The 13,878-nt window shown below is 58.2% G+C and overlaps 1 protein-coding gene across 16 annotated transcripts in view; it reads left to right on the top strand.

Moving 5' to 3' along the window:
- Positions 1 to 13,878, top strand: part of TACC2 (transforming acidic coiled-coil containing protein 2) — a 102,870-nt gene that overhangs the window by 63,819 nt on the left and 25,173 nt on the right. For all 16 annotated transcript variants that reach the window (XR_004967313.1, XR_004967314.1, XR_004967315.1 and 13 more), the window contains one exon: positions 12,163 to 12,299. Coding sequence is in view for 13 of the 16 variants with exons in the window: in XM_036307677.1 (XP_036163570.1) it covers positions 12,163 to 12,299 (137 nt within the window). In the remaining 3 variants the exon portion in view is untranslated. The remainder of the gene's footprint in view (positions 1 to 12,162; positions 12,300 to 13,878) is intronic.

Here is a 13,878-nt window from a genome sequence, read left to right as displayed (position 1 = left end):
TAGAGGTTGGAGAAGGTGCGAGGGATCTGCTCATTCCCCGTCTAGAGGTTGGAGAAGGTGCGAGGGATCTGCTCATTTCTGGTCTAGAGATTGGTGAAGGTGTGAGGGATCTGCTCATTTCTGGTCTAGAGGTTGGAGAAGGTGTGAGGGATCTGCTCATTTCTGGTCTAGAGGTTGGAGAAGGTGTGAGGGATCTGCTCATTCCCCGTCTAGAGGTGGGAGAAGGTGCGAGGGATCTGCTCATTTCTGGTCTAGAGATTGGGGAAGGTGTGAGGGATCTGCTCATTTCTGGTCTAGAGGTTGGGGAAGGTGTGAGGGATCTGCTCATTCCCCGTCTAGAGGTTGGGGGAGGTGTGAGGGATCTGCTCATTCCCCGTCTAGAGGTTGGGGAAGGTGTGAGGGATCTGCTCATTCCCCGTCTAGAGGTTGGGGAAGGTGTGAGGGATCTGCTCATTCCCCGTCTAGAGGTTGGGGGAGGTGTGAGGGATCTGCTCATTCCCCGTCTAGAGGTTGGGGAAGGTGTGAGGGATCTGCTCATTCCCCGTCTAGAGGTTGGGGGAGGTGTGAGGGATCTGCTCATTCCCCGTCTAGAGGTTGGGGAAGATGTGAGGGATCTGCTCATTACACGTCTAGAGGTTGGGGGAGGTGTGAGGGATCTGCTCATTCCCGGTCTAGAGGTTGGAGGTGTGAGGGATCTGCTCATTTCTGGTCTTGAGGTTGGGGAAGGTGTGAGGGATCTGCTCATTCCCCGTCTAGAGGTTGGGGAAGGTGTGAGGGATCTGCTCATTCCCCGTCTAGAGGTTGGGGGAGGTGTGAGGGATCTGCTCATTCCCCGTCTAGAGGTTGGGGAAGGTGTGAGGGATCTGCTCATTTCTGGTCTAGAGGTTGTGGAAGGTATGGAGGGATCTGCTCATTTCTGGTCTAGAGGTTGGGGAAGGTGTGAGGGATCTGCTCATTTCTGGTCTAGAGGTTGGGGAAGGTGTGAGGGATCTGCTCATTTCTGGTCTAGAGGTTGTGGAAGGTGTGGAGGGATCTGCTCATTTCTGGTCTAGAGGTTGGGGAAGGTGTGAGGGATCTGCTCATTTCTGGTCTAGAGGTTGGGGAAGGTGTGAGGGATCTGCTCATTCCCCGTCTAGAGGTTGGAGAAGGTGTGAGGGATCTGCTCATTCCCCGTCTAGAGGTTGGGGAAGGTGTGAGGGATCTGCTCATTCCCCGTCTAGAGGTTGGAGAAGGTGTGAGGGATCTGCTTATTCCCCGTCTAGAGGTTGGGGAAGGTGTGAGGGATCTGCTCATTCCCCGTCTAGAGGTTGGGGAAGGTGTGAGGGATCTGCTCATTCCCCGTCTAGAGGTTGGGGAAGGTGTGAGGGATCTGCTCATTCCCCGTCTAGAGGTTGTGGAAGGTGTGGAGGGATCTGCTCATTTCTGGTCTAGAGGTTGGGGAAGGTGTGAGGGATCTGCTCATTTCTGGTCTAGAGGTTGGGGAAGGTGTGAGGGATCTGCTCATTTCTGGTCTAGAGGTTGGGGAAGGTGTGAGGGATCTGCTCATTTCTGGTCTAGAGGTTGGGGAAGGTGTGAGGGATCTGCTCATTCCCCGTCTAGAGGTTGGGGAAGGTGTGAGGGATCTGCTCATTTCTGGTCTAGAGGTTGGGGAAGGTGTGAGGGATCTGCTCATTTCACGTCTAGAGGTTGGGGAAGGTGTGAGGGATCTGCTCATTCCCCGTCTAGAGGTTGTGGAAGGTGTGGAGGGATCTGCTCATTTCTGGTCTAGAGGTTGGGGAAGGTGTGAGGGATCTGCTCATTTCTGGGCTAGAGGTTGGGGAAGGTGTGAGGGATCTGCTCATTTCTGGTCTAGAGGTTGGGGAAGGTGTGAGGGATCTGCTCATTTCTGGTCTAGAGGTTGGGGAAGGTGTGAGGGATCTGCTCATTCCCCGTCTAGAGGTTGGGGAAGGTGTGAGGGATCTGCTCATTCCCCGTCTAGAGGTTGGAGAAGGTGTGAGGGATCTGCTCATTCCCCGTCTAGAGGTTGGGGAAGGTGTGAGGGATCTGCTCATTTCTGGTCTAGAGGTTGGGGAAGGTGTGAGGGATCTGCTCATTTCTGGTCTAGAGGTTGTGGAAGGTGTGAGGGATCTGCTCATTCCCCGTCTAGAGGTTGGGGAAGGTGTGAGGGATCTGCTCATTTCTGGTCTAGAGGTTGGGGAAGGTGTGAGGGATCTGCTCATTCCCCGTCTAGAGGTTGGGGAAGGTGTGAGGGATCTGCTCATTTCTGGTCTAGAGGTTGGGGAAGGTGTGAGGGATCTGCTCATTTCTGGTCTTGAGGTTGGGGAAGGTGTGAGGGATCTGCTCATTTCTGGTCTAGAGGTTGTGGAAGGTGTGTAGGGATCTGCTCATTTCTGGTCTAGAGGTTGGGGAAGGTGTGGAGGGATCTGCTCATTTCTGGTCTTGAGGTTGGGGAAGGTGTGAGGGATCTGCTCATTTCTGGTCTTGAGGTTGGGGAAGGTGTGAGGGATCTGCTCATTTCTGGTCTAGAGGTTGGGGAAGGTGTGAGGGATCTGCTCATTCCCCGTCTAGAGGTTGGAGAAGGTGTGAGGGATCTGCTCATTCCCCGTCTAGAGGTTGGGGAAGGTGTGAGGGATCTGCTCATTTCTGGTCTAGAGGTTGGGGAAGGTGTGAGGGATCTGCTCATTTCTGGTCTAGAGGTTGTGGAAGGTGTGGAGGGATCTGCTCATTTCTGGTCTAGAGGTTGGGGAAGGTGTGAGGGATCTGCTCATTTCTCGTCTAGAGGTTGGGGAAGGTGTGAGGGATCTGCTCATTCCCCGTCTAGAGGTTGGAGAAGGTGTGAGGGATCTGCTCATTCCCCGTCTAGAGGTTGGGGAAGGTGTGAGGGATCTGCTCATTTCTGGTCTAGAGGTTGGGGAAGGTGTGAGGGATCTGCTCATTTCTGGTCTAGAGGTTGTGGAAGGTGTGGAGGGATCTGCTCATTTCTGGTCTAGAGGTTGGGGAAGGTGTGAGGGATCTGCTCATTTCTGGTCTAGAGGTTGGGGAAGGTGTGAGGGATCTGCTCATTTCTGGTCTAGAGGTTGTGGAAGGTGTGGAGGGATCTGCTCATTTCTGGTCTAGAGGTTGGGGAAGGTGTGAGGGATCTGCTCATTTCTGGTCTAGAGGTTGGGGAAGGTGTGAGGGATCTGCTCATTCCCCGTCTAGAGGTTGGAGAAGGTGTGAGGGATCTGCTCATTACACGTCTAGAGGTTGGGGAAGGTGTGAGGGATCTGCTCATTCTGGTCTAGAGGTTGGGGAAGGTGTGAGGGATCTGCTCATTTCACGTCTAGAGGTTGGGGAAGGTGTGAGGGATCTGCTCATTTCTGGTCTAGAGGTTGGGGAAGGTTGAGGGATCTGCTCATTTCTGGTCTAGAGGTTGGGGAAGGTGTGAGGGATCTGCTCATTTCTGGTCTAGAGGTTGGGGAAGGTGTGAGGGATCTGCTCATTTCTGGTCTAGAGGTTGGGGAAGGTGTGAGGGATCTGCTCATTTCTGGTCTAGAGGTTGGGGAAGGTGTGAGGGATCTGCTCATTTCTGGTCTAGAGGTTGGGGAAGGTGTGTAGGGATCTGCTCATTTCTGGTCTAGAGGTTGGGGAAGGTGTGAGGGATCTGCTCATTTCTGGTCTAGAGGTTGGGGAAGGTGTGTAGGGATCTGCTCATTCCCCGTCTAGAGGTTGGGGGAGGTGTGAGGGATCTGCTCATTTCTGGTCTTGAGGTTGGGGAAGGTGTGAGGGATCTGCTCATTTCCCGTCTAGAGGTTGGGGAAGGTGTGGAGGGCGGCCTTTCTGCACAGACAGGAGCCCGGGGCGGGTTGAGACTCCCATCCTGGTCCAGGCAAAACCTCTGGCCACTTCCCGCTGCTCTTGACCATCTGGAGAGAAGTGTAGCCACTGTCCCCATGGCTCCCACATGGGAGAGGGGCAGCAGGGAGACGCTTCTCCGCGTGGGTGGGAGGGCGACGCAGGAGGGACAGGAAGTGCTCGAGCCAATGTGGTCACGTCCATCGATGGGAGCCACTCGGCGTGCCTTCCCTCCCCACGGCCTGGGCCCGGCATCTGCTGGCGAAGCAGCGCGGCTTCCTTGTCCTTCGTGTGGTTGGAGGCCCTCATTCCAGGGGCGGCCTCCGCTTCCAGAAAGTTCTCACCCTCGCCAGCAAGGAGCAGCTGGGGGGCCATTGTCCCCTGAGAGCACCAGGGGCTGTTCTGTATATTTTTTAAATATATTTTTATTGGTTTCAGAGAGGGAGAGAGAGAGATAGGAACATCGATAATGAGAGAGAATCGTGGATCGGCTGCCTCCTGCATGCCCTGCACTGGGGATGGGGCCTGCAACCCGGGCCTGTGCCCTGATTGGGAATCGAACCCTGACCTCCTGGTTCATAGGTCGATGCTCAACCGCTGAGCCACACCAGCTGAGCACAGACGTTTGTCACCCTGGGATGACTAGGACAAGGAGGTGGCCTTTCCCGAGACGAGGGAACTGGCTTGGTAGCACGTCTGGGGGAGGCTGCTGAGTTTGGGCTGGGATTTGAGAAGCAGGTGGGGGAGGGAGGTTGGAATTGTGGCTGAGAGAGCGGCCAGGTCCAGGGCGAGGTCTCCGGTCCCCCCTCCCTGGGCGATCCACGCATCTGTGGTCACGGACCAGAGAGCGGAGACTTGCTCCTTTCATCCTCGCGGGGCTCCTGACCCTCCTGCAGTCGGGGCTGCGGAGAGGCTCCGGGCCTGTCAGCCGCCTGCCTCTCAGTGCTCAGAGGTGAGGTGCCAGGTCTGCAAAGACGGGAGACGCAGGCGCTGGACGGCTGCACACGCAGGGACACTGGGCCGGAGAGCTGCCAGCACTGAGTCCCCCGGAGGCCAGAGGGGCCGTGGCTCCTGGCGGGAACCCCTTGTGAGGCCACGGCGGGTCATTTCAAAGCCTGAGGGGCCCTGGCTGAGTCATATGCCTAAACAGCCGTGTTGGTCTTATGGCTGCGACAGTTCTTCAGTGTCTGGACGCAGACTTCACTCTGGATGCTCCTGTCAGACACAATTCATCAATTTTCCTTCCCTGAAACGGAACGAGCTGAAGAGTTACCTGGAGAAGGGAGCTGCCCGAGTCCTGAAGAACCTCCCGGGCAGCTGTGGTCCGGGCTCTATAACAGAGACCAAACAGCAGACATTTATTTCTCATTGATCTGGAGGCTGGGAGACCCAGGATCTGCGTGTCCTCAGTTCTGGTGTCGGGAGAGGACCCCCTGGTTTATGGATGAACCTCTTATGTCCTCACAGGTCAGAGAGGGGGCGGGGGAGAAAAGCTCAGCCCTTGGGTCTCTTCCCATAAGGGCACTAATCCCATGATGAGGGCCCCACCCTCATGACCTCATGACCTAGTTATGTTGGAGGTTAGAGTTTCAACAGATACATTTTGGGGGGGGACACAAGCATTGAGTTCCTAGCAGGCGCTTTTTGCTGGTCTCTCATTCCGAGCTATGTCAGCTCCGCCCCTGGGGCCGGGCGCCCGTGTGCTGGGGTTCCCGGCCCTGTACTGCCTTCTCCGTGGGACTTACCTGCAGATTTTCTGTAAAGTCTGATGGTGAACACATCCCCAGGCCCTCAGGTGCTACCATTGGTCAAGGGGTCATCCATTCCTTTCTGTGGGGCGCTGAGATGGGGCGCCTGCCGATAGTGGGGCGGGCAGCGAGGACCGGGGTGCTGACTGAGTGACTGTGGACAGTGTGACATCCAGGTCCTTGGACTCTGGGCTGGTCTCTCCCCGTTGCCCCTTCTGCCCCCATCCCCATGTTTCTTTCTGTCCGGGGCCTATTTCTGTGGCAGTAGTTTTGGTTGCCTAGGAACCACATTAGCCTGAAATATGATTGGCTGTTCTTGGCAGATGGATTGGCCGAGCTGGGGCAGGGTACCAGTGGGCAAGCAAACACTGTTGAACAATCCCAGCCTCTCCCCTAAGATGACGGATGAAGACTCGGGCCTTGTAAACAGTTGTGCCGTGAAAACGGATTGTTCAAGGACTGATGCTTCGGTGCCGGGCTCGACGGGGTGCCTGCGTGGCCAACAGGACCAAGTCAGTCCGACCTGCTCTCGCACGTCCATCCGCACTGGAAGCAGTAGCTCGAGGCATGGGCTCTGTTTCTGTTTACAGGTTCACGTTAGCGGTTGTTTCTGGAGGCCAGGCATGTTGTTTGCATCAGAAGACGTGGAAATAGATCAAGGCGGTGCAGGGTCAGCACTGAGTGAAGCTCTGCCTCTGACCCTACCAAGCAGACTCGGTTTTCCCATCATAGAAACATTGTATCCACCAATCCTGCAGCATAGAAACACTGTATCCATCAATCCTATCTATATGTAAAAGCCTGATATGCAAATTGTCCCCACGGGAGTTCATTCGCTCACTATGACATGCGCTGACCACCAGGGGGCGGCGCAGAACAAAGGAAGGCCCTGGCCAGTGGCCGGCAGCCGGGGAAGGGAGGCCCCGACCGGCAGCTGGAAGGCCCCGATCGGCCCTGATGGCTGGCCAGGCCTAGAGACCCTACTTGTGCATGAATTCCGTGCACCCGGCCTCTAGTGTTATGTAAATACTAGAGGCCTGATGCACGAAATTCGTGCAAGAGAAGGCCTTCCTTCCCCTGCTACTGGCACCAGCTTCCCTCCAGCTGCCGGCAGGCACCCAGGACCTGGGCTTCCCTCGAAGCCCTTGCTTCGTCCGGAAGGTCGTCCAGTCTAATTAGCATATTACACTTTTATTATAGACTAGAGGCCTGGTGCACGGAATTTGTGCACGGGTAAGGTCCCTAGGCCTGGCCAGTGATCTGGGCTGCTCGGGGCTTTCCAGCTGCCAGCCGGAGCCTTCATTCTGCACTGCCCCCTGGTGGTCAGCACACGTCATAGTGAGTGAATGAACTCCTGGTCTCCCAGTCGGACTCCCAAGGGGACGCTTTGCGTATTAGCCTTTTATACAGACAGATTGTACCCACCAATTCCACGAAGCTGGCACTCCTGCCCCCAGTTCATAGATGGAAGCTGAGGTCTCTGGGTGCCTTAAACGAAGGGGTCACTAAACTTTCTCTGTAAAGGGCCAGACAGTAAGTACTTTAGGCTTTGGAGGCCATGTGGTCTTGGTTGCAACAACTCAATTCCGCTCAGAGGCAAAAGCAGCCACAGACCGTTAGTAACCTGACGACCCGGTAAGACTTCGTTTGCAGAAGCAGGAGGTGGGTTGTAGGCTGCTGAGCCCTGGTCATAGCTGGTTGGTGCGGCCACGACGGCCACGCCCCCTTCCCTCAGACCCCGTGGCTGTCTCCCGTACAGCGTCCTCCGTCTGTGGCTGGGCCGCCTCCTGTCTGTCTCTCTCTGAGACGTCGCGTCGCGCTCACGGGTTGATGCTCCTCTGTATCCTGTTTCATGTCCCGCTTGCATCGTCCCATCCACCTGAGCCCTTCCTCAGCCGCCCGCTTCCTCTCTCCTCTGGGGTCTCCAATGGGAGCTCGCACCAGCGGCTGCTCTGCTCCTTAGCCGTCTGCTTTCTCCCAAACCTCTGCTCTCGGGCTCCCGCCACTCGCCCCCCCGCCCGCTTCTCCCCCCAGGAAGCTGCTCCTCTCCAGGTAGCTCAGGCCTCTGCGGGCACCTCAGGGGCTCATGGGGAGGCTGGTGGGGCTGAGCCGCAAATGACCTTTGTTCCTGCATTCATAGCCCTCCCAGAGGGGAGCGGCTCCGGGCACCTGGCGGGCGGGCGTGCCCTCTGCACACCCCTGGGTGGCTGTGGGGGTGAGCTGCGGGCTGGCTTCCCCCCGCCTTCGTCCCTGCCAGCTCGCCTTCTGAGAAGAGTTGATCCGCTGGGTCCGTGCTTTCTCCTTCCTCTCTTCTCCTTAAATGGAAGCAGCAGCAGCTGCTGGCGCTGGGCTGGGCCGCCCGGCCCTGCAGAGGCCGGTCCCAGGGGCTCTGAATGCTGAGGAGGCTGAGGGCTCAGGCCGAGGGCCGGCCCATTGCCACCCGCGTCCCCGCGTCCCCGCGTCCTGGCGCCGAGGTGCCTGAGACTCTCACCGCCGGACCCACCGGGACCTGGGACGTTGCAGGGGGCTCTGTCTTAACAGGGAGTTGCCTTAAACCCACAGCAGACGGTCTGTCAGGCCTCACTCAGGCCCCCCCTGTGCAGCGCCGCTCAGCGTGAGTCAGGGCTCAGGGCGGCGGTTCATCCTCCTGCTTTAACTTTCAATTGGCTAAAAAGTGTCTTTTTAGCTGGACTATGGCATCAGGTGAGCTGAACTCAGGCTTCCTCCCAGGGCCGGGGCCCCCTCCCCCAGGAGAGGGAGGGACAGGTCATTCGAGGTCCTCGGTCAGGCCCTCCCTGGAGGGGGCGGGGAGTGGGGCTCACAGTGAGGCTGCCAGCCTGCTTGCAGCCGCCTCAGGGGGGTGAGCTCTCTGCTGCTCCCACAGCCACCGGGGTCAGGGGGACCCCAGGACCCCATCCGGTCTCTGCAGCTCAGAGCAGTCCGGCCCCAGGGGCCCCAGGAGTCAGCACTCACGGCCCAGGGCAGCTGCTGTTGTCTATTGTTCTGCCTGGAGGGGCAGAAGGGCAGGGGCTGCGGGAGCCTTTCCCTCCAGGAAGAGGCTGTTCAGGAAAACGCCTGCACACGGGGTCCTGGGGCTCCCGGCCCAGCCTCCTCAGGCAGAGGCCCTGGGCTGGGACTGTGTGTTCCTCATGCGGCCGGAGAGCAAGGACCCTGAGGACTCTCTGGGGCAGGGCCACTGGGCGGGGGGCTCCCCCCTCAGCATCCGTCTCCAGGGATGCCGCTCTGGGGGGGACAAGGCAGGATGCACAGAGGGTGTGCGAGGCCACTGGTGTGTGTGTGTGGGGGGGGGGGGAGTGACGAGGGTCCCTAACCCTAGCCCTGTGTCCTTCCAGCCTGTCTGTGACTCTTCTCAGAATGGTTTTCCCTGTGGCTCTAGCCAGGCACCTTCTGTTTCCAGTGAAAAACCCCACAAATTCAAATTGACTTAAAGAGAAGAGGGAGCCCGGGCCGGTTAGCTCAGTGGATAGAGCGTCGGCCTGCAGACTGAAGGGTCCTGGGTTGGATTCCTGGTCAGGGCCCAGGCCCAGGTTGTGGGCTCGACCCCCAGTGGGGGGTGTGCAGGAGGCAGCCGGTCCATGATTCTCTCTCATCATTGATGTCTGTATCTCTGTCCCTCTCCCTTCCTCTCTGAAATCAATAAAAATGTATTTTGATAAAATAAAGCCCCCATGTCAGGTGTGTGCGTGTTCGTTAGACACCGTGGCTTCCCCGTGTGCCTCAGGGATATTTACGTGGAGTGAAATGTCGCAGAAAGATGCCCAGGTCCCGGGTGATAGTAGCTGATGCCGCGAGAACCTTCAAATCCTTCTCCGATTGCTGTTGTGAATAGAAACCTGCAAGGCTTTAAAGGGCCGATTTAAAGGCAAAATTATAAATGATGGATTGCAGAGTCAACACGCAGGCGCTTTAATTATTAACGGAGCAGGACTCAGACGAGCCGTGCGGCCTCCAAAGGCGCCTTTCGCACTGAGACTAGCGGGGGAGGAGGAGACACTGAGAAGCAAGGGGCTGTGGCACACAGACGTGCACATAGGCACACACATATGCATGCCTGTGTTTACATGTTTGCACACACGTGCACAGAGAGGAGAGGGAGCCAATACTCAGAGACACAGAGACAGACAGACAGACACTTGGGTGAGGACACAGCAGATTCTGTGGCCCCCGGAAGGGTCTGGTCCAGGCCTCAGCTGACCTCGGCCTCCCCGGACCCCCTGAGGGTCCCCTTGGTCAGATCGGCCGGATGGCTCGGTGGTTGTCGCTGATGGCGTTGTGGGAAGAGTGCGCTGTAAACGTGTGAAGTACACGCGTGCTCCTTTTCTCTGCACAGGAATGTCACGTACGACTCGTTTGGAAAAATAGTTCCGTCGCTGACAATGGTTGGAAGCCACTCGTGTGGTGAGAGGCCAGTTTCAGAGGCTCCCGGGGATTCCTAGCCAGACGGGCTCGGGCGCTGCCCTGTGCCTCGGGGCCGGGCCATCATCTGTGAAATGGGCCTAACCCAGCGCCGGGTTCGAACAGAAAGGGCGACACGAGGGTTATTCTAACGCTTGTCATGCTGGGCCTGGGAGCCTCCCTGTTTCGTGTCTGGCCATTAAGGGCGGATGGTCTCCTTACGCTGTGTTTACATGTACTGATACGGATGTTTCATTGTGTTCGCGTGTTTACTCACACAGAGAACAGTGTGCGCGTGTGTTTGCGTGTTTACTTACATAGAACCGTGCACGTATGTTTGTGTGTTTACTTGCACAGAACAGTGCGTGTGTTCTGGTAAACATGTTTCCCGTCGTTTAGAGACGGGGTAGCGGACTGTCCTGGCAGGTCTCTCTGTCGGATGCATCTTCATAACAAATTCAGTGAATCTCCTTCTTTCCTTTGGAAAGTGTGTGGAGGGGAGCAGGCGCGCTCCGTGTCCTGTAGTTTCCTGTTGTAGAAAAGCCAGGAGCAGCCGCCGGGAGCCGCCGGGAGCCGCCGGGAGCCGCTGGGAGCCGGGCTGTAAGGGGCTCTTCTTTGTTCCGTGCGGGCAGGCGCTGTGGGGTGGACGGCAGCAGTCCCTGCTCCCAGGAGTGTGCGCAGCCGGGACACTGGGGGGGGGGGGAGGGGCGAGGAGCTAATTGAACAGCTCCCCCCCCCCCCATCTCCTCTAATTAACTTGCTGGTGGGAGAGGGTGTGGAAATGTGCACCAGGTAGGCAGCTCGGGGGGAATGCCGGACCATGGGCCGCGGTAGCCCTTGGGGTCTTGGTGCAGAATCACTAGTTCCTGGTGAACAGGCAGGAACCCCACAGGGGCTGGGGGTGCGCCTCTGCAGGCCTTGCCTCCCGTGCCGGGCGGTGAATGGCGGTGGTGCATGGAGTCCCCTTGAGCAGGTGTGCGGCTGGGAGACCTCCGTGGGATTCCGCAGCTCGAACCCGAGCGCATCAGCTTGGCTGCGGGGAAGAGCAGGGCCCTTTGTGCTCCCAGCCGCACGTGGAGGGCGGGGGGCAGAAGGCCGGGTCCCCCCAGGGTCTCTGCCGGCCGCCCGAGAAGCCCACCGCATCCTCGCAGCTGACTTTTGTGGCGTCTTAAAGAGGTTTAGGTCCCAGAGACCCCGGCCAGGGAATTAGGTGGCTTGAGGGGTGGGGCCAGAGGTAATCCTTGGTGAGATGGCTCGACCTCCTGGGGGCTGTGGGCCCCGTGCAGTGGGCCTGGTGGCTGTGGGCGGCGGTGGCCGTGGGCAGTGGTGGCTGTGGGTGACGGTGGCTGTGGGCCCGGTGGCTGTGGGCAGTGGTGGCCGTGGGCGGAGGTGGCCGTGGGCGGTGGTGGCCATGGTCCCGGTGGCTGTGGGCGGATGGCTGTGGGCGGAGGTGGCTGTGGGCGGAGGTGGCTGTGGGCGGCGGGGGCTGTGGGCGGCGGGGGCTGTGGGCGGCGGGTGCTGTGGGCGGTGGCTGTGGGCGGCAGCAGCGGGGACTCGGCCTGCCGGTCCTTCACGGAGGCCCCGGGAGGAGGCAGTTAGCGCCGTCATTTCCCCAGCATTTCCCCTGACGCGTGTGGTGTGGGGCCGGGCGACCCCGGGGCCATGAGGTGGTCCGCACTCTCACTCCTCCTGGCTCAGCCTGTGCCTGCCCTGAGCTTCACCCTGGGAAGCGGCCGCTGCAGACACGGGCGCCGGGACCCGAGCTGTCCGGAGCGATTCACTCTGCCCCTGACAGCCAGCCCTTCGCGGGGGCGTCCGTCTGCAGGAAGCGCTGTGGGCCCGTCGGGTTCGGTGAATGAGTCTTCCTCACGGAATTCCATAGTTTGCGGATTCGGCTCCTGGGATCCCGTCCACAGCGGCTCTGATGTGTCTGTCCATGTTGGGGTCCCGGGAAGGGTGTGTGCGGCTGGTGGGCGGAGCCAGGGTGCTCGGCGGGGTGGGTGGGGTGATAAGGGGCCCTCCCGGGAGCCTCGCTGCACGGCGCCCTTCCTCGCGTCGTCCCGAGCATGGCGCCGGCAGGGAGCCTGGTTCCCCGGGGCCCAGAGGCCGCCGTCACCCCGCGTCTGGCCCCGCTGACCTGTGTCTCCCCCTCTCTCTCCGTCAGGAGCTCTGACTCGGAAGAAGCCTTTGAGACCCCAGAGTCGACGACCCCTGTCAAGGCCCCCCCGGCCCCGCCCCCGCCGCCCCCCGAGGTCGTCCCGGAGCCTGAGGTCAGCGCGCCCCCCTCCCCGGAAGAACCAGGTAACCAGGGACCCGCACCCCAGGGAGACACGGGGACTCCTGCCGGGCGGGGCTGGGGTGCTGGGACCCCCCCGCAGCGGGGACGCTGGGCTCGGGGCTGTGGGTGTGAGTGGCGCTGAGGGCAGTGGCACTGCAGGTTCTGTGTTTACTGGGCGGGGTGTGCTAGGGCTTCTGGGTGCCTTCCACCTGCTTCACCTGCACCCGGAGTCGGGTCGAGGGGCGGCGGGTCCTGGGCGGCTCTGGTGCCGTGTCGGCTTCTGCTCTTTGTGTGTAAAAGGCTGGTCTGCACGGCCCAGTGACTCTGCAGGTTCTTTTAAAAAATGTTTTTATTGATTTAGAGCCGGGTGGGCAACCTTTTTGTGAGTGCGTGCCAAAACCAGCAAAATCTCTGACTCGAAATTCTTCTGCATGCCAACCCTAATTTTTTGAGAACATGTTAGGCCTACTTGATGTCTCTTAAGGTGTACGTATGTGAAGAACCTTGAAGAAATAATAAAATTCATTCGAGCGACAAAAACAAAGTATATGATGACGAAAAATACATTTATTTGTAGTCTTTTTAAAAACTTATTTAAATAGTTTATTTTTAGAGAGGAAGAGAAACATCCTTCCTAACATCCATGTAATACACTTATATTTTAATGTATACAGTACACTGACAGTCCGACAGAAAACTTTATGACTCCGTGTGATATTATCAGTGGGACTTTGGCTGCTGCCTCACTGATGACGGAGATTTTACATCAGGTTTATATTTCGTGACCTTCAGAGATGTGCACGGGCTACTACTTTCATCCGTCAGCTACTCCTATTACGAGCCTTAACAAAATTCATCACTGAGAACAAAGATTCACACGCGTATGTGGATGAAACCGAAACACTGGTCGGGTCTAGGAAGGCAGAGAGAGCTAAGGCAGAGGCATAGAAATGGCTCTTCCCCTCTCTCGTCTGTCCATGTCTATGGTCGTTAAGATAACTTGTTATGTAAAATTACTTATTTATCTAAGATGCACCTACACTGAATTTATCTGAAAAATAAAAAAGTCGATATTAAGAGAAAAATTGTAAACGGAAGATAATAAGAGAGGGTTTCGCGTGCCAGCAAGAGTTACTGGCGAGCCATGTTTGGCACGTGTGCCAGGGGTTGCCCACCCCTGATTTAGAGAGAAAAGGGGAGAGAGAGAGAGAAACATCAACGATGAGAGACACATTGATCGGCTGCCTCCTGCACGCCCCCTACTGGGGATCGAGCCCGCAACCTGGGCCGGTGCCCTGAGCGGGACTCGAACCCGGACCTCCTGGGTCATAGGTCGACGCTCAGACACTGAGCCGCCGGCCGGGCTGTTTGCTTGCTTCTTGCCCGTCTTCTCCCTGAAGAGCGTGACTCCCGGGAGCACAAGGGTTTTGGTGGTTTTGTTCCTCGTCGAGTCCCCGGCAGCCGGCACGGCGCCCGGTCCCGGCTGGGCCCCCGGTGAACGTTCGGATGAGTGAGTGGTCCGGGCTGTTCCGTCACCTGCCGTCTCCTGCTGACGGAGGAGGGCCCGGCGCAGGCCTGGCGGGCGTGGAGCCGGTCTGGGGG

Source organism: Myotis myotis, unplaced genomic scaffold (assembly GCF_014108235.1).
Source record: "Myotis myotis isolate mMyoMyo1 unplaced genomic scaffold, mMyoMyo1.p scaffold_m19_p_49, whole genome shotgun sequence".
NCBI lineage: Eukaryota > Metazoa > Chordata > Mammalia > Chiroptera > Vespertilionidae > Myotis > Myotis myotis.
This window is presented reverse-complemented; position numbering and strand designations above follow the sequence as displayed.